General features: G+C 38.1%; 1 protein-coding gene across 3 annotated transcripts in view; it reads left to right on the forward strand.

Annotated features, from left to right (window-relative positions):
- Positions 1-19,448, forward strand: part of DPP10 (dipeptidyl peptidase like 10) — a 235,618-nt gene that overhangs the window by 170,517 nt on the left and 45,653 nt on the right. For all 3 annotated transcript variants that reach the window (XM_059820054.1, XM_059820055.1, XM_059820056.1), the window contains 3 exons: positions 11,235-11,355; positions 15,775-15,929; positions 19,285-19,382. In XM_059820054.1, coding sequence (XP_059676037.1) covers positions 11,235-11,355; positions 15,775-15,929; positions 19,285-19,382 — 374 coding nt within the window. The remainder of the gene's footprint in view (positions 1-11,234; positions 11,356-15,774; positions 15,930-19,284; positions 19,383-19,448) is intronic.

Consider the following 19,448-nt stretch of genomic DNA (forward strand, 5'->3'; position numbering starts at 1 on the left):
GTTTTGTTTATATAACTTATAGCACAGTGTTTGCGCTCGTGAGTAAGTTATCTTGGGATTGGGCAGGGTGTGAATTTAGTGAACATCATGATCCAATATCATTGGAAAGACAACATAATTAATGTGTGTCTAAACAAAAGAGGTCAGTGCTTCCTCACTTTTATTGGAAATCAAGGACATAAACATCAGAGTTATCATGGAGCTGCTGATACTCTGTGAGTTCATGGCCTGGTTTATTCCATGACATTAATAACTAATCTTATAGCTGCATTATGAGTGCATCCTTGCAATTGTTTACAGTAGATTTATAAACTCTCTAAATAGCAATTAAATATAATAGCCTTGTAGATTGTTTGCAGTTGTTCAGAAACGGTTGTGCTAACACATTACTGTGATGCAGTGGCATTAATCTAGACAGCAGAAAAGTGGTGTTTCACTGTTCTGTTCTGTTGTTCATGCTACGTCTGGCAGCTTGATGACTGCAAAAATAAAATTCACATATTGTAACTGACAAAAAATAAAAAAGGCAGTATATGACATTGGGATGTACGTGTTTTGAGGTCTCCATGTTTCATACTGATCAACAGCTACTTCTCCTCTGCCTTAATTACAACATAATCAAAAGGTTTGAAAGCTTCCTCTGAGAAAATTCTTGTCTAGGTCAATCACAATCTTTAGAAAATTGGTACCTTTAAAAGTGAATATAGTTATTATTGCTTACAATTATAATAATTTTGTTATCTGTTATTTGTTTTCTGCCTCATTTGCAATGTGTCTGATGATTTTGAAACATAGATCACATAAGGGTAGATTTTTGTCTACTGCCATGCTTTGCTTAGGTAGCTGATGGTACCTCCTCTGCCCTGTATCTTCATAATTTAGTGGTCTATGGTGCACATGGAACTATTGGGTAAGAGCTGGAGCAAATCAGAACTTGAACAGCTCTGAAAATTTTATACCAGTATAGATTGAACTGCAAAAGAAAAAAATCTGCAGAGAGGAGATCAGAGCCATTCTGCACTACTGGAGACTTGCGAAGCAGCTGTATTGCAAACCGTGTTGGACATTTTAGCCTGCAATCCCTGTCCGTGGGAGCTCACAATCTAAATAGACTGCAGATATAATGTAGGGGAAAGGGGTATAACATAAAGTTGCCTTGCAATACAATTCCATAAAACTTTCCTTGAAATGTCATCCTGTAACATACATGATCTGGATAGAAAATTTGTAAGATGTGAAAAAATAAAAGGATTTTGGAAAAAGTCTGCATAATTGTAACTGACAAAGTGACTAATGAATACTCTAACCATCCAAAATTCACGCTTATAAAAGCTTTATAAGCCACTTTCCTGTGTTTCATATAATCCAAAATACAGTAATTCTCTCTGGTTCTGGAGATCGCTGCAGGACTGGTAAGAAAGACATCAGCAGAATAATCAGTCGCACCAGTGAAATGCATTATAACTGTTTTGGGGAATAGTTTGCCACCTTGCATTTTACTTGCCTCAATGTGTGAGTGTCCCAGTTCATTACCATGGAGCTTCTTCCATAGCTTATTACTGTGGGCAAGAATGGCAGATACTGACCCTTTACCTTTTCCAACACGTGCCAAGTACCCACTAGAAATCTGGTTTGTCCATGTGATTTTGTATACAATGGATCTCACTTTCATATGTATGGAACAGTAAATCGACACCTAACTTGGAAACACCCATGTATAGAGCATTGTCACAAGCAGATTGGTGGTGTACCCATCATCCTCATCATGCATGCAGCCCATGAACAGTTTGAGTGACCCCTGTGCCAGCACTTTATTCAGTAATGTTGAAGATGGGTGTTATTGAGTCTCAAGCTGTAAGTAGAAACAAGACAAATGGCATCACAACACCAGTTCATCACAGAACACAGGAAAAGCCACCTCTTTCCTGCAACCAAATAGAGATCTGAAGGTTTTCTGTGGCTCACTGCAGCATGTGCTCTGTGGCTCTCAGCCATAGAGGAGCTTTGATACCAGGAGGTTTGGATTGCCACGATGGAGCTTCTGTCTGGGTACAATAAACAACTGTTCCTATATAACGCTGCATGTCCAGTTCTGGATGGTGTTAGAAAGTGTTTTCTTCCCAAAACATGCATTTTTTTTTCCTGTGAGAGAAAAAAAGAAAATAGCGGTTGTACTGTTGTTGCATTGACACACAAAACACGTAAGCTTAAGTACACCTTGTTCTTCAGTGGGAAGCTGCTTCAACTGAATGAGATTTTGGCAAGGGAAAAGGGCAGAAAGGGGTACTCATCTTCTGTAGCAGTGGATATAATAATGGTCTGGCAATGCCAATTTAAGTCTGTAAGTCCCAGGGGTATAGTAAGTGAAATCATAGATGACAAGAAAACATTTGTTCAGTTTGGACTTGAAGAAGAGAACAGACATTACACTGTGACTATGAATAACGTAATCAGTGGCTCTATTAGAAAAAAATGTGTCTATGAGGGCTTTGGAGGATGTTGAACAGTGGTAGAGAAGATGCCAAGCCAGGTCTTTATCCGCAGTGGTGATTCATAGACAGATACTGTGGCTGTTTGCAATGTTTTTTAAATTGGTGAAAACTAATTCTAAGTTTCTGAAGTGGAGCTATTTGTGTAATTTTTCAGATCTGTGAACCATAAAGTGGTAATAAATATGTTAAGTACTTAAATGAAAATCAAACTTGTTATCTTGACAGCAAGTGTTGAAAACCCACAACCAAATGGTTTCCATGTGGTTGCAGGGGTTTGATTTTAATTTATTCCTGTAATCCAAAGTTAGTTCAAATATTATTTACAAATCAAAGGAAGTGCATAGATATCTGCATTTTCCATAATTGGGGTCAAAACAGAAGTAGGAATTGAAACCACCTTTTTTTCTGAAAATCCCTTAAAAATTTTTTTAAAATGAATGATTTCATTTAAGATACCACTTGTTTATTTGTTTATTTAAGATCACTTTTTTGCGCTGAACTTTGCATGTGGAGCAGCATGTTGTTCAGGAAACAAAGAACAGGAGAGGGATAAGGTCTCAGGGGAGACCTTACTGCTCTCTACAGCTACCTGAAAGGAGGTTGTAGAGAGGTGGGTGCTGGTCTCTTCTCCCAAGTGACAAGTGATAGAACAAGAGGAAATGGCCTCAAGTTGCATCAGGGGAAGATTAGATTGGATGTTAGGAAAAATGTCTTCACTGAAAGGGTTGTCAGACACTGGAACAGGCTGCCCAGGGAGGTGGTTGAGTCACCATCCCTGGAGGTATTTAAAAGACGCATGGATGAGGCACTTAGGGACTTGGTTTAGTGGTGGACTTAGCAGGGTTAGGTTTACAGTTGGACTTGATGATCTTAAAGGTCTTTTCCAACCTAAATGATTCTCTGATTCTATTCTATGAACATTGACTCTTTGGATGTATATAATCTGTATGTATACATGTATATGGCCATGCAGCATGAACACTGCCAAGCAAGTTTCGATCGATATATTTAGCTTCAAGCTATTTTTTCCTCCTAACACTTATGTGTGAGGGCTCTCTGTGCCAGTATCTTTGACTCTGGGTTTTAACTGCTAGTTAACTGCTGGTTAAACTGGCTATACAAAAGCTATTTAAACTGTGCTTACGTATTGCACTCCTTTAGCTGTCGTCTAGATAGCATAACAAGTTATTCTCATTCCCTCATTGCTGTGTGTTTTGTTCCACCGCATGCTCCAACATGAACTCAGGACTAGGAGAAATACAGCTACTGCATGTGTCTTGGGATCCTCTTTCCCTTCCCAGTGTGAGGATAAGCTGCAAAATAGTGCTGTGCCAACTTAGTATTGTACCAGAAAGTGGAGGAGTCATGGTTTGAGCATCAGAAGAGCAAAGTACGAAATTTGCTGAGCGACTAAGAAAGTATTTTTTATTTTACTTTCTTCTGTCTAAGGAATAGCTGATATTATTTGTATTAACAGTTGTTAGCAAGAAAACGTGTTTCATCTGGAAATTTTAGTGACTGAGCTAACTAAGGGCAATTGGATTTGGCCCTGGTTTATGTATGGTAAGACAGGAGAGAGAACAAATGGTAAGAGGCAAGCCCAAATGGAAAAACATCTTGAAGCTTTTGAAGAATTAATTATCCAACTAATTAGCTGGTAGTCTCACAAGAAGAAAGGATGAAATTTTTGCTGTATGCTTAGGAAATGAAGAAGTCTGATAGATCCTGTGCTGACATGTAGCTATCAGCCACGATGATGGTGGAGTCAGGTGGTTAGCCTGGTTAGGGCACAGGACCACACTTGTTTCTGCGTCAGTAAAAATACTTAGCCCTCTGCACAGAGCAAAAAGTGCAGTTGAGTGGTCTGTTACGTAGAACGTTGGGCTCTGAAGACACCTGCGCTAGTCCAAAGAGTGGTGAACTGTGTCCTTGCCAAGGTCACACAGGAATATAGCCACAGATGGGCTGCCTGAAGGTGCTTTAGGTCAACATCTTTAGCAGTACCATTAGCAACTGCCGGAGTTCTGCAGGCAACAGCATTTCCTGAACACCTGAAGGGCTCCTTCTGGGCACAATCAGAAATGCCTTAGTCTTGTCATAGCTCATATTCCATATGTGAAACGTAAGGAAGACTGTCATGTTCTCTGGGGTATTAAGAGGGAGCGCTGAAGTTGTTCCAAGTTGAAACAGTTATTTATATATTTGTTGGTCAGAGAGTCTGTGGAAGTATATGACTATTTCCTCAGTTCATAGGTAGTATATGACTATTTCCTCAGTTCATAGGTAGGACAGTCACCTGTACCAGAAGAGACCAGTGCTTGTTGTATGGATTTTTTTTTTAACCAAAGGTGTATTGATACAGATGCCTTCTTTGTTTCCTTTCCAGCTGTATCTGCTCAGTAGCTTTAGAGTTTGGTTGGCGCACCTTCCTTGAACTAGGTGTTTGTCCTGATGAATCCATGTAATGAGAAATCTGTTGGTCATGCCATTAGTCACACTCCACTGTTTCTTTCCTTCAAGACAAGATGCTGGATTCTAGGTATTATCTTTTTGTCTTCAAAAGTTAATTTCAGGAGCTATTAAAACTTATGTAAGGGTAAATTGTGGCTGCAAAGCCCACTGACACTTGCAGTTTGCATTACATATTTGTGTTATTATTGATGGCAAAATCTATTTGTGCTGATGGTATCAATCAGGAAGTCAAATAAATCTGCCATGCTCAAACTCTGGAGCATTAATTAGAAAGATCCACTCATTAAGTTAGGAAAATAAGTCCCTGTTATATTAACCATTATGGGATAGGTGTCCAAGTTTTCCCTATGATAAATATCAAGAGAATTTTCAGGGCTGTGCTAACTAGTTTTTTTCTGTTTTATTTGTTAGTTTTTTGTGACTTCTGCTATCGTTTCACATCAGGTAGTGTGGAAATATTAGACTGGGGGTGTGCAAATTTGTGCCTTATAGGACAGCTATACCTTCTCATGGCTTTTAAACTGTGACTACACTAAGTGCGACACAGGTCAACAAGTACCTGGCTGTGGTACGAAGTGCAGAAGCATACCTTCAGCTTGGGCAAAGCATGTCTTAAGTGAGTAATGTTGCTTCTAGACCCAAGATGTTTCCCTCTCATATTGGGGAACAGCAATGGCAATACATTACACCTATACGGTTAGTGTTTTATTGTAAGAACTTGTTGCATGGCAAGCTACCTTATCATAGTCATATAAAAATAAGTTTATCCATGCATGTGTTAGAGACAGAACTAATCCTTAACCTCAGATTTCTGAGGAGTTTGCCTCTCTTACCTTGGTAGCTTCTCTCTGCAAGTAAGACTGATGACTGGTTCCAGGGAAGGAGATAGGTTTTGTCAGCAAGGGCTGTAGCTCTGAGATATATTTGTCTTCCACCTGAGAAAACTGGGCTTTTGCTTATAACTACAAGTCTGAACTTCGATGTCTGGATTAATTTCTAGGGCACGTGCAAATATCTGATAGTGACTCTCTCAACTGCCAGGGCTAACAGGCTGATGGCTGCTTCTGGTAGAGCAGCTGTCCCCGCTTTGGTAGCGAGCTCAAAGCCCTGCTTCGCAGAGTCTCACTGCTTGTGTGCAGGGTAAGCGATCATACCGTGACCTCCATGCAGCTCCAGGCAAACTGCTGCTGCAGCCCAACTAGTGAGTAAAAAGCTTGTCCTGTCACCGATACGCTACCCTGCAATCAGAGTGATTGAGTGTGGATATGCCCATGCAGAAGACTTCAGTGGAGCACCTAAAGGGAAAAAGTGGAGTATTTTTCTGTAATTTAGCAGCTTTTCTCTGCCTGTAGTGTTTGAAATTATTAAAGACACACAGGGGACCTCTCCAGCTATTGGCACGGGTTTTGCCATTCAGCTGTGGGATTAGATGTCTCTATGTTTTCACAGCTGTCTGCCATCTGGAACTAACTGCTCGGACTGGGTGCTCTGCTTAAGACCTCAGCCTGAAATAAAATCATGTAATGTGAAACATGTTACAAACAATAAATAAATGTTTTGGAAGAAATTAATTTAGAAGAAGGTTTATGAAAAAGTAATTTAGAGCCTGACAGATGTGTAAGAAGAGGAAGGATTAGTGCGGCAGGTAGAACATTAGAGCAAGCAGAGCTTCAAATTCTTCACAGTCAGTTGAAATAAGTGGGATTATTATCAAGAATTAATCTCGCACTAATCCAAAACATTCTTGCAGATGTTTTTCATTAATTGGAAAATACTAAATAAAATAATTAAAGAAATGCTTTGGGTTTTTTTTCATTTGGTTTAAGGCTTGATGTCATTAGCTCTGCAAAATCTCTAAGAAAACAATTCAAATAATTCTGAAGGCCATAGATTTTTATATTTATCCCCATTTACAGCATTATTAGCTAAGGGTTTTAGCTAAAAATAATTTTAAATGCTTTAAAAATACTTGGGAAATTGGTGGTGAAAAGAAGAGGTTAAAAAAAGGTAATAATAATTTTCATATAAGATAGCATAGCCTTGTTCCACTTTGTGCCTTTTTCAATTTATTTTTTTATCGTCATGCCTCAAAGCTGTGAAAGCATTTTGGGCACAAAGCCACTGATATATTCATGAGAATACCTGTCTGATACGCAGTTAGAAACTCCTCGTTTTAGCAGTTTTGTAAGATTCAGTAGTTACAGTCAACATTTTAGTACTCGCGATGTAGTAATTAGACCCAAGTGTATTCTGAGAAAAGCCCTTTTACTTTTACATCCTCCCAAATACCTGACTGGAGATAGACTAGCAAGGGAAATTTTTGGTTTATGTGACATTGCCCAAAACACAATATACAAAGTGATGAAGTATGTGAAAGTCCCCACCCTGGAAACCTTTGGGCACACGTTTAATTTTACTTACTGGAGTCAGGATTTTAGGCGCATGTATTTGCAAGATTCTGCTCTCAGAATAATTTTTTGTTTTGATCTATAATTCTTACCTGGTATCGTGATTTGCTGTTTGCCTTAAAGTATTTGAGAGTTTAAGTCTCTATTGTAGGAAAAGTAGTAGTCTGAGTTCTCTTCCAGACACTTGCTCTATCTTTCATTGATTTTTAACAACCAAACTGTGGCTCATAAATTCATCTTTAAATGTTGCTGCACTGCAACTAATCATCATCATCAGCCGCCACCTAAAAAATAAAAATGTCCATCTAGTCTTTGTGGTTTTGAAATAAAAGCTTGGAAATATATTTTAATGCAGCAAAAAGTAGAACTGTAAGGTGTTTTCTACAGATATTGTTTTCACCAGAAAGCATTGGTGGCAATGTTTAAATTGAGCAACAAAGGTAAAAATGTACAAACCAAAGAAAAGGCACTTAGGTGATTTGTGGGGAGGGAGAGTTTGACCATGATATTTAAGGACTTCCTCTGCTTCTGGAGCCTAATGTAGGAATTTTTGCATGTTTCAGCTGAGGAATATTTCCATTTCTACTCTTAATTGGTGTGCTCATGATAATCTACATAAAATAAGACTGGTAGCCTTCATGATAATGTTGTTACTCCTATTTCAACTCTGTTGCCTGTTTTGCTGCAGAAATCAACTTTTTAACTCCAAGTCCTTATTTCCAAGAAATGAAGGAGTTAATTACAGATGAGCACTTTGGCATGGTCAGGAAAGGAGGGGAATGCAGCTCTGACTGCAGCGGTTAGGCAGCATCATTGTAGGAAACATGCACGATGCCATTCCTGTCAGTACAAACAGCAGTTTGTGGGCTTTTTGTGGAAAATGGCACCTCCTGAAATATAACAAATATTCAAAATGATAGATGAGATTAAATGACTAACCATAATGGTGAATCTTTCTAAGATGTTTTTACAGCCTCAAGCATGAGGATATTGATCTTTCAAAATGCTGCAGGCAGTGCAGAGTGATACTTGTCAGTGCGCCAGCCCTAAATCATCGATGTGCATTTAATGCTGTTTAGTTTTGTGGAGGAACAGAAATGGTTGTATTTCATAAATGTTTTGCAAAGGAACATAAATTCATCATTTTTAATGTTAAATTCAGGTAAGCCATGAGCTCAAGGCTAGCAAGGGAGAGAGCTGCTGGGTGGCTTTGAAGTTTTTCAAGAACTTTAAAATGTTCCAATCCATATGTTCAAGAAAAAAATCCTTCTTTGGGTTAGCTTTCAAAGTTGAAAGAACACAAGCCACAAGTGATGAGGAGAGAAGGGAAACTTCAGATGACAGAGTAGACTAAGAGGATTGTGAGGATGTTCAGAGGGTGGCTGAGAACTGGTTGAGGATGGAGACAAAGCCGCTTTAGGAAATGAATGGGGAATAAAGCCAAGGAAGCCAGCAATCAGTGGCACAACAGTGAGTATTCCTTCTGAGATATTTACTTATCTGAAATGTGTCAAATGGAATTAGTAATGCCTGCTAACTAGTAATAACAGGATTAAAGACCTTTTCATGGTTCAGTCATAAAACAAGTAGTTCTTAATCCTGTACTTTGACTGGCAATGATGGCTTTAAATGAAAGTTTTTCATTGCAGAGACTAGAAACTATGGGTATCTTCATCGTTAAAAATACAAATGGCTGAAAAGGGGGGAGAGAAGTAAAAATGATACCTCTGATCTTCAAAACTGAATTAGATGAGCTCATTTAATTAAAGAAGTTTAAATAAAATAGAATCATTTGATCAAGTAGGCTTTTTTTGGTAATCTCCTGAAAGCAGTTGTTTATATAAGAAGAGATTTGTCAACAGAAGGAAATCACTCCTTGCTAAGCAATAGTCAATAGAGTGGTTCCCACTAATTACACTATCTGTAATTTAGTCTGATAGGAATGTTTTTAGTTCACTTAAATAGCAAGTACTTAGCTAAATTATTTTGGTTTTCTTGGTTAAGCAATTAACCATGCCTTGTTATTACTTGTATTTGTTTTTTTTTTTTTGCCTTAGAAAAAAAAAGTACATTCTTACTGTGGAAGTACAGATTGACAAGGAGCATTTGTCGATATTGTTTCAAAAGCTTGATATGTCCAGCTTTCTCTAATTGTTGTTTTCTCTTGGTGTTAGTGCTGGGTCATACTTCAGCTTCCCATAAATTCTCAACCGTACCAAATATTATTATAAATGTAACTACTGGTCAATGCATTTTGAATTATTCACAGCAGTAATAGTGATAATAATACTTTGCTCTCTGGTTAGCATTTTCCTATGAGTGGTTTTATCATGGAAGTATGAGAGAATGATAAATGGCTAGGCTTTTAAAATGGTCTTTGGTGGAAATATATTTACTTCATGTTAGCAGCCCCTGAGACTCCATATATCAGTGTACATTGATGAAATCATGGTACAAAAATTTCTATTGTGTGTTGCTTCTCTAGTGCTGTTAGCTGCGTTTTCTTAGTGTGAATCAAGTTGGGTGTATAATATTGATACTAAGTTGATTCCATTGTTAAGTTGTTCAAGCACGTATGTGGCCATTGTAATTTGACGATAAAGCAAAGAAAAAGGCTACAACTCTGAGACGATTACAGCTAAAATAACAGTCTAGTCACAGGCATTGACAAATCAGGAAAATGAGGGATGCAGGAGTACAGACAAAAAGGATTAAGAGCATTATTACAGGAAGTGCTAGTTGCTGTGGTTCTGCTTTTTATACCCATCTGTAGCTTTTGGCTTGTTAGTATCTCTGATGTTTGTTTCTTACTAACCCGGATAGTGCCAATGAAAAAATTTGGGACAACACTTACCTAAATTGTGTTGCAGTAAAGTGCTCGAAGGTCTCCTGCTGATAGGAGAAAGGCAGACATATAGTCTGTTGTGGCATACGTCTGAGTATGTAAGAATCTCCATGTCATAAACCTTCCTTGTCATAACTGTATTTGTCTCCTGCCCTTTTTGCCATCCCCATACTCCTCCAAAGTCTTTTATTAGTCTTTTTTTTCCCCTCTTTTTTTTTTTTTTTTTTGGGGGGGTGGGGTTTGGCCTTTATCTTTCTTTCATTGTACTTTTTCATGGAACCTGGAGCTCAGCCTCACAAAATGAGTGAACTTGAAATCCTTTGCAACAAAGTGAGCAGGGAAAGAAAAGGAGACAAGGCTGAGAAGTGGCGGTGACGGAGGAAAGGACTGACTGTCTAGCCTGTTACTTGCAGGAAAAAGAGGAGGAGCCTAGACTTGAAAATAAAGGGCATTTATATAGCACACTTGAGGTAAAACGTTTGTGTCAGAGTCAGAAATAGTGTCAGCAAGCTGAGAAAAGTTAACAGTAGTCTGCTATTTATTTTTGGTTTTCCAGTATGTTCTCACACCATGACATAAAGCTGTAACTTACATTCGTGATGTATGTACTGTGCTGTATGTACTTGCAGAAGTGCGTCTAATTTCACAGCTAAAACCAGATGATTTTATTAGATAGAATGGAATTAATGGAAAATTTCTTTATCTATTCAACTGTTCTAAAACTTGTCTCCTGTATGATTCTGAGGAATATAATAATATTTCTTAAAATGAATAGAAACATTTCAACTGGGAAGACAATTTCAAGGGAAGAATTTGGCTTGGCATAAATATTAAAAGCTTGCTTAGTTTATCCAAATTGATAATAAAAGGAAATATGAAGCCAATGTTGGTGAAAACTCACGCTGAATTATTCTGTAGACTGTTCTGAGCCTGAGGAAATTTTGTATTCATTGCTGAACATTTATTTATATCTACCAAAATGTTCTTTTTTCTCTCCATCCCTCTTACCTCATCCAGATTTATATTTTTGAAAACAACATCTACTATCAGCCTGATGTAAAGAGTAGCTCATTGCGCCTGACATCTTCAGGAAAAGAAGGAATTATTTTTAATGGAATTGCAGACTGGTTATATGAAGGTAAGCCGGACAAATATATCTGTTTATTAAAACAGATGAGAAGTTCTTGTACAGACCCAACAGCACAAATCTATTCATTTCAGAAAATGCTATCTAATGTGGTTTTTTTGCTTCTTTGCCTTCTCATTTTCTTGCAAGATTGCCTTTGTATCTATTCATACTTTGTATCGACTGCTGTTTTGCATATAACAGTATTTTCTGAGAAAGAGGAATTTATTTTCAACCAGAATGTATCAAATGAATTATGAACACCAGGTAGTATGTAAAAAAATGCTATAGTAGTGAAATCTTGATATGGGATTTTACTACCAACTTCAGTGGGGCTGGCATTTCAAATAGAGCTATTCAAATAAACTAAACACCCTGTATGTTTTGCTTATCTAGAATAACTCCATTCATACCTTTGGAGCTATTCTGGGTTTACAACGCAAGTGAGGAGGGAAAGGACTCAGTTTGTTGCTTGTGTAAACAAGACTGCCGATATATTTACAGTTAAAACATCCTAATAGAAGAAGGCACACAAGAATCGTAGTGTATAAGCAAAATTGGCTACGTTTTCTTTTTTACTGCTCGATACATAGCAAAAGGTGATCAAAGATGATACTGCCTGGTGCTTCACTTTTTTTTATCAGTGTCTCCCCGTCAGCCTCAGTGGTGGTTGGTGTGCTGTGTGCTAGCATGACCCACGAGAGACTGCAGCCCCTCAAGCCAGGCAGCAACATTGTGCTTGTCTTTAAGAACATGCTTGAATCCAATTTGAGTGTTTTGACAAGATCTGAAAGTGTCATACTGTTACCTCAGCAGTGGCTGCTACTTGTGCTTAAATCAGCCTGGGCTAGACTCCTGGAAAACTTGCTGTTGCTGGAAAGCAGTATCAAAACGGAGTGGAGGACAGCTCAGTCCGTGATATCCTCTGGCTTCTGAAGCCATCTTCTGCATAGTACCACAGGATGTTTCTCTCTGCACCCAAAATGCTTTTAACATAATAATAAATTTAAAAAAGGGAATAGATTACCCAGCTTGATACAAGAGCTTAAAATTAATACACTTTTCAGTTATTCTTTCTATGGGACTCACTAATTTTATAGGTAAATAGCTCAGTGTTAAGTACGCAGTTACCTGAAGTATACAACTTCTTGTACGTAGAGTTTTGCAGGGCAGTGTGTTTTTTAGGAATTTTGTTACAGCATATAGCAAGGAACTTCAGTGGGGCCCTTAGAAATGGTCTATGCATTCCTCCTGGAATTTCAGTAGTAATAAGCAGATAGCTCACATAGTTTCTAAAATCTCTGCCTAAGTAAACTCTGAAATTAGAATGGTAGTTTGCATCCCTTAGCCCTATAAATGCCTGTGTCTGATAATTACCCACTTCCGAGGTTTCTTTGAATGTTTTGAAATGTTTTAATATGTCAGCACATTTCAAAAGTTAAGGACAAAGGACATCTTTGGAATGGAATATCATTTTATATGCACTTCGTGTTCTTCAAATCTAACATGACTGCATGCAAATTGAAGACTTTAAGCACATGTAGCTCATTGAAGTTGATCTAGTATATCGAGTTTCTGCTAAAAGAAAGTAAAGTTAGTAAGAGTCACAGTCATGGATGCAACAAGGCAGCTCTGGCTCCAATTCTGCAAGCCTTTTGGGGACACCTGTTCAGAAAAGGGCAGCCTCTGTTTCTCTTCTCTTTGGGGTGCAGCTGAGTGCAACATGGAGCTGCAGTGAATGACATATAATGAAGCGTCATTATACAGCTCTACTCCACAGAACAAAATGTATTCTTTAAAAAATTCTTTAAAAAACATTCCTTCCTAGTCTGCAAAGTATCATAAGAATATCGTAGGATAATTCAGGTTGGAAGGGACCACAAAAGGTTACCTAATGCAACTGATCAGTTCTGGTATTTGCCAGGCATTTTATTTGAGCTGTCTGGAAGGCATGGAGTAGACCCCATCTAAGAATTATACAGATAGAAGTTTAACACATATTTTAATGGAAGAAATGTCAGGGGTTTTATATGATTTGGACCTCTGCATTCATGAGATCTGCATTTAGGAACTGAAGAGAATCAAAACTGTTTTCTTTTATTTGAAACATGCCGATACGCTGGGGTTTGTGTATTTCAGTTTACCTGTGTATCTCAGAAACAGTATCTGAAAGAGGTTGATGTGGATTTTTTATAACTTAATTTCTTTTAAAGATCAACAAAGCTGTTGATAAAACAAGTGACTGTTCCTTTAAGCTGCAAATATTTCAAGATAAACAGAAAAAGAAGATGGAGTAACTTGGAAAGAACAGGAGCAGCTAGCACAATAATGGCAATGATGCTTGTCTGAGGTTACGCTCCTGCTTATCTGTGTGTGCCCATCCTTCCTACAGACACGTTTTATTAATTAATATTTGGGGACTGAAAGGCTTTAAAATGTCACAGAACTTCTTTAGCTGACAACAAAACACAGACCTCTTCATATGTGCTGTGGGTGATTTTTTGCCTGTGAATGCATGTCTCATACTTGGCTGATTTTCAAGAAGGCCACGAGCCTGCTTCTCCTTTTTTGAAAAAGAAGCCAGGCATATTAATCCAAATATCTTACACCTCCAGTTACCACCTCAGCTTGTTCTTCTTATTCCCTGTCTCTACAGCTATACACATACCTTTGTCATGAGAAGGAAAAGCAAAAGGTGTCTAGTCTGGGACTAGAAAGTTTCTGAAATGGTGTGGGAGGTGATACGCATCCCAAAGCCTTCCTCTTGATGCATGTCCTAAAGCCTTCCTTAGGTGATTTTGCCCATTCTTTTCCAAGTTTTTTAATCCCTGGCCCAAAGAGCTGTTGCATTTCCTGACTTACAGAGAACTCTTTGGATTCCCAGGGATGCAGTAGGCTCTTCTCCACAATGTACATAATTAAAGTCAGGGTAAAAGGGAATTCTGTCTGTATACTTTGGAGGACCACAGTCTCTGTCTGTTGGCATAGATGAATATACTGCTTCTTTTCCACTAAGTATTGTTTAACTTAGAGAGGTCCTCTACTTTCAGTAGTGTTTTTAATAGCATCAGAAGCTGAGCAGGCTGAATATTGTCCAGATGAAGTTAAGAGATTTTCAGTTGAATAGAGAACTGTTCCTCCTTTTGACCTCATTTGTTTTCTTTTATCATTTGCATGAGTTTGTTATTAGCATTTTACCTTAAAAAGCATTTGGGAATAGCTTTTCTTTGTGTGATTAACCTTGTTTGAACGCAAACAGTAATATTTTAAAACAAACACAATTGTGATTTTTGCTATCTGATATTCACCATTCATTCTCTGCTGTTCTCCTGTGTAAAAGATTTTAGTTATCCATCCAGGGAGAGAAGCATGACCCAGAATACATGACTTTGAGTATAGGTCCCAGCTTCATTGCACTTAACCTTAGATAATTCAACCCATTAAGCCGCTTCAAAAATTTCAGACTCTTGGAGAGTCTCTATTGACAATTCAAGTAGTTTTGTAGGTAGGCTCTTAAATTAGGTATGCAGTCAGGCCTTTGTTCCCATTAGTATACTATTGTCAATTAGTTTTCCAGCCAAATTCTTCAAAATGCTCACCAAACAAGTCAACATATCAAATACATAATGAAAAAAAAACTAAGTCTTTTCACAAGTGGAAGACAGAGGACCTGTACAGGGTGAATTTGAAACTGGTCAGGAGCTGCTTTAATGGTATTCCGAGATTTTGGGTGCTACTTCTACGGTTGTTTCTGTTTGTATTTCATATTTGAAAGAAACAAATGACAATAAATGTAAGAAAGCATTGCATGACATTTTGGAGAATTACTTTCATTTGGAAATCAAATAAAATTCAAATAAAAATAAAAAGTTTTGTTTGGATTTTCAAAAAGTTACATTGCAGAAAAACTGAACTTTCTAAGAATTATAGCTGACCATTAGACTGAGACAAGAAAGCCAAAATATTGCACTCCAAAAATGATTACATAAATATCACTGTGTGAGGATCTGCATCTTACCAGGTCCCACAGCTCAGACAAATTTGGTATCCTAAAGTTTTATATTAAAAGAAAAAAAAAAGATTGACAATCCTAAAAAACCTGTCTATTAAAACGGTCCAAATAAATTAAAAATTAATTAAACACATCTAATGGAATGCAATAGAAATAAACATACGGCAGTGACAATCATCTTTCACGTTTAGATGATTTATTGACGTCAATGAAAGTATTCATTTGAGGAAAATGGTTAAAGTTTGGTCTTTCGATATGCCTTGTTATCCAAACATTCAACCCAGGGTAATGTGAAATTACTGAAATTACAACAGATGCATTTCAAATAGGCACAGAAAGAACAGATCAGTGCTAACTGAATGAGCTGGAAACTATGTGATAGTTATTTTTATGGACCCTAAGGAAATCTGGTTTTGCAGAGGAACTTCTTCATTCTCATGTTGCCCACTGGTGGTCTCCAGATGGTGAAAGACTGGCATTTCTGACCATAAATGACTCTCTGGTACCGAACATGGTTATTCCCCGGTTTACCGGAGGTCTATATCCAAAAGGAAAGCAGTATCCATATCCTAAGGTAAGATGAGTGTGAGTGCAGCCCCCACCTCCTTGTTTAGTGATATTATTCAACCATACAGAAGGCGTGTTTCTAGACAGTAACAGAGGCTGATTTTGTTCATGTTGCTTTTCAGGAAATATTAATTACTTTTTCTTTCAGTAGACTGTAACACCTTTTGCTGTGAGGGAGCAACAGACAAACTAACTTCTGAGAGAAGAGTAATATGTTTGAAGGACTGCACAAAAAGAAGATACTGTCACAACTGCAATGGAGTCATACACGCTGGGTGCAGGGCACAGGGCATGCTCCATTGCAGTTATATAGATCTCAGTAAATTATCTGTTATTAATAAATGTGACAGACTGGCCTTGAATAAGATAAGCCACAGTAAAATCTTTTACTGGCCATCAAAATGAGAAAAAAATTATATAAAACATAAAGCTATCGCTGAGTTTCAGAAGATTTAGAGAAGGGTTTTTAGATTCATGTTGGAAAGTGAAAGAACAGCCCAGACAGGGATAATGTCTGAAATCGTTCCTCATTTTCTGGGAATTTCCTGATTAGATGCCTTCCTAGCCATCGTTTTTGTGCTGAGCTCCAGCACTGGTATTATCTTCCAACTTTATCAGTTTACCCATCCCTTGCATGCAAATTCAAAGTGTCTGAGTTCCTTTCTGACGAGATCTGTAGGTCCATGTATGTGGTACTCCTTTGACATTTCAAGGGATGTTCATTGAGGGCTTTAGAAAGTATTACTGTTACCCTATTCCTGCTACCGTTTTTTGGTGATGACCCTTTATTCTTGATGGGTGAACAGTTAGACTGTAGCAGGTACTATGAAACAATAATATGCATGATATAAATATAATGTATTTGTGCTATGAAATAATACTCTAAAATAATGAAATAACAGTATTTTCAGAGGTAATTTACATACTTGCATTGGCAAAAGGCCTTGAGTGATAGAGCAAAGAAAAAAATAAAGAATATTTTTAAAGTCAGCTTTGTAAACAAGAAATAAGTAATTTCATTTCATTAGCAATTCAGCACAAAAGTGATACACAATACTACTTCAGTAATCTCATTAATGAAAAAACATTATCTTTATTTAATGTCTCCATTTAATGCCAATTTAGCTACCCGTTAAACATCATTAGTTGCTAATGAAGCTTGTGGTATAGCAACAGAAATAAAAAAAAGGTTTGGTCTTTATTATAGGATGAAACCATCAGAGAACATTATATCTGTGATAAAAAAATAAAATGAAACCCACATGTGTTTGGAACATACAATCTCTGTACACGTCATATGCACAGACTGTATTCTTAAAAAAAAAAAAAGAAAAAGAAAGTTTAAATTTTGTTATATACATTGAGAACAAAGTAGGATTTAAATTTAAAGAGTTCTTGCACTGCTAAACAAATATTTTGGGTATTATACAAAATTTATGCTATTTAAATTGTCATGAGGAGACCCTGAGTGGTAAAGGGGTTGAGGCTGTTCACTCTCAAGGGAGGGACATGGATGTGAGTTTTCTACTCAGGTAGAAAAACCACCTGCAGCGGCCCGAGCCCACTGCAGGCTGCAGGAGCGCTCGGTGTGCACCCCACTGACCACAGCACCTCCCCAGCTCTGGGGACAGACCGCCTATCGAGTTAGCAGCCTCTGCTGTAGAGCAGTGTAGAGCTCAGACATATCCATGCAGCAGAGGAGGGCACACCGTGGATATTTGTAGCAGAGGCAGTACATTGAGGCAATACAGCCCTGAACAGAGACCAGCTCAGGCTGGTAGCCCGCGATCGGCAGTGCCATGCCACAGACCTCTCCGCTGCGTCCGGAGCAGGGCTGGTGATGGCGGAGCTGGGGTACTGCTGTACTTCTGCGCTTCATGTTCAGGAGCCAGCACAGATCTGGCCATGCCCGCTGTGGAGGCATGCTTTAGAGCGTCTCTCTACAGTTCATACTCATGCTGGATAGGAATTACTCATGGCAGCCCTTCCAGTGAGAATATTTGGGTACTGCTGTGCAGTCAATGTGAGTTTCAAAGCATATAAGGAGACTGCAGTTGTGTCCTAAGGACTTGATCTTTCAGTGGTTTTCTTCCACAGTTTTGCATTTGTGTAAGCTGTGTTCATGCAAAGGATGCCTTTGAAAGACCACATTTCTTTTGAGGCAAATGTGAAAGTTCTTATGAAAAAAAAAAATCCAGGAGTCTAATTAAATCCATTTTCAAAACTTTTTTTTAGCACTAGTAAAAATATACAAATGGCACTTTGTTGTCCCCCATACCACTCAGAAATTAGTGGATGCAGCATTCAGACTACATTTTGAGAGAAGTCCAATTTCTAAAGGGAATTTGTGGGTGTATTTCAGCCAAGCTATTTTGCATTTCTAAATACCCCTGTGAAGAGCCAGATATACAACTCTGTAGTTTATGATGATCACATCTGTGGAATCAGTGATTTTACCTTGTCCTTCCAATATTAAACAGGAGTCAGCCCCATTGAGAGACACACTTCATTCCCCATATCCCAAGGATGCTATATAGTGGTGTGTGACTCCTGTGACTTACAAGAAAAAGAGGCTTGAATATGGTATGGCTAGGACAGGGATGTGGGACTTGTAGCATCTCCTTGCAGCTCTGTGGAGCCTTGCTTTCAATTGCCAGTCCTTTCCTTTCATCTCGGGAACATCCCTTAGTGACGAGCCATGCTACTGGGAGAAGGACAAGTCCCAACTCCCTGTAGATCTTCAGGATTTATCAGACTCTTCCCAGTGGATATATATCAAACTGCCATTTTATTCCCCTTCAGCAACAAGAAGCATTTTGTTTCTTAGAGCTGGCCTGCCAAAGCAGCTGGGTCCTGAACAGAGCCAAAAATAGAGATTTCCAACTCAGCAAACCAGGGAAGGAAGACGGGGGAAAAATGGTAAAGAAAGAGAAGGGAGAGGAGGAAGAGGAGGAATGCTATCCCAGATATAGGTAGTGCAGCTTTTTGAAAGAAGGAACAATAGTGTCTCTCTGGAAAAGACTTTGGTGGAGGCTGGATTTAACTGCTGGTTTAGGAACTGACTCTGTTTTTGCAGCTGACTTTACTGAACTGGGCCAAACCACTTCTAGCATTGGTCACTTGCTCTGCACAGGAAGGTCTACCATCAGCAAAGGGCAGTGAGAGAATTACTCAATTAATACTTCATATTTTTATCTGTGTAATTCATATGGCTGGGAAATTAATTTTTAAATTTTAAGATTTTTAAATCTTAATAACTTCTCGTTATTATAAAGATACTGAATTGTGTTAATGAGTGAGTCTATTTAGCTGTCACTGATTCAGTGCCTCTAAAGCTCCTATTTTTTATTTTTTTTTCAAAGGCAGGTCAAACAAACCCAACAATAAAGCTGTTTGTAGTTAATCTGTATGGACCAGCACATACACTGGAACTGATGCCACCTGACAGCTTTAAATCAAGGTATATAATTTCATTGTTTTGAAATTCATGCTTTATTTAACCTGACTGTCTCTTAGGCTAATCATT

The sequence above is a fragment of the Gavia stellata genome, chromosome 8, assembly GCF_030936135.1.
Source record: "Gavia stellata isolate bGavSte3 chromosome 8, bGavSte3.hap2, whole genome shotgun sequence".
Classification (NCBI taxonomy): domain Eukaryota; kingdom Metazoa; phylum Chordata; class Aves; order Gaviiformes; family Gaviidae; genus Gavia; species Gavia stellata.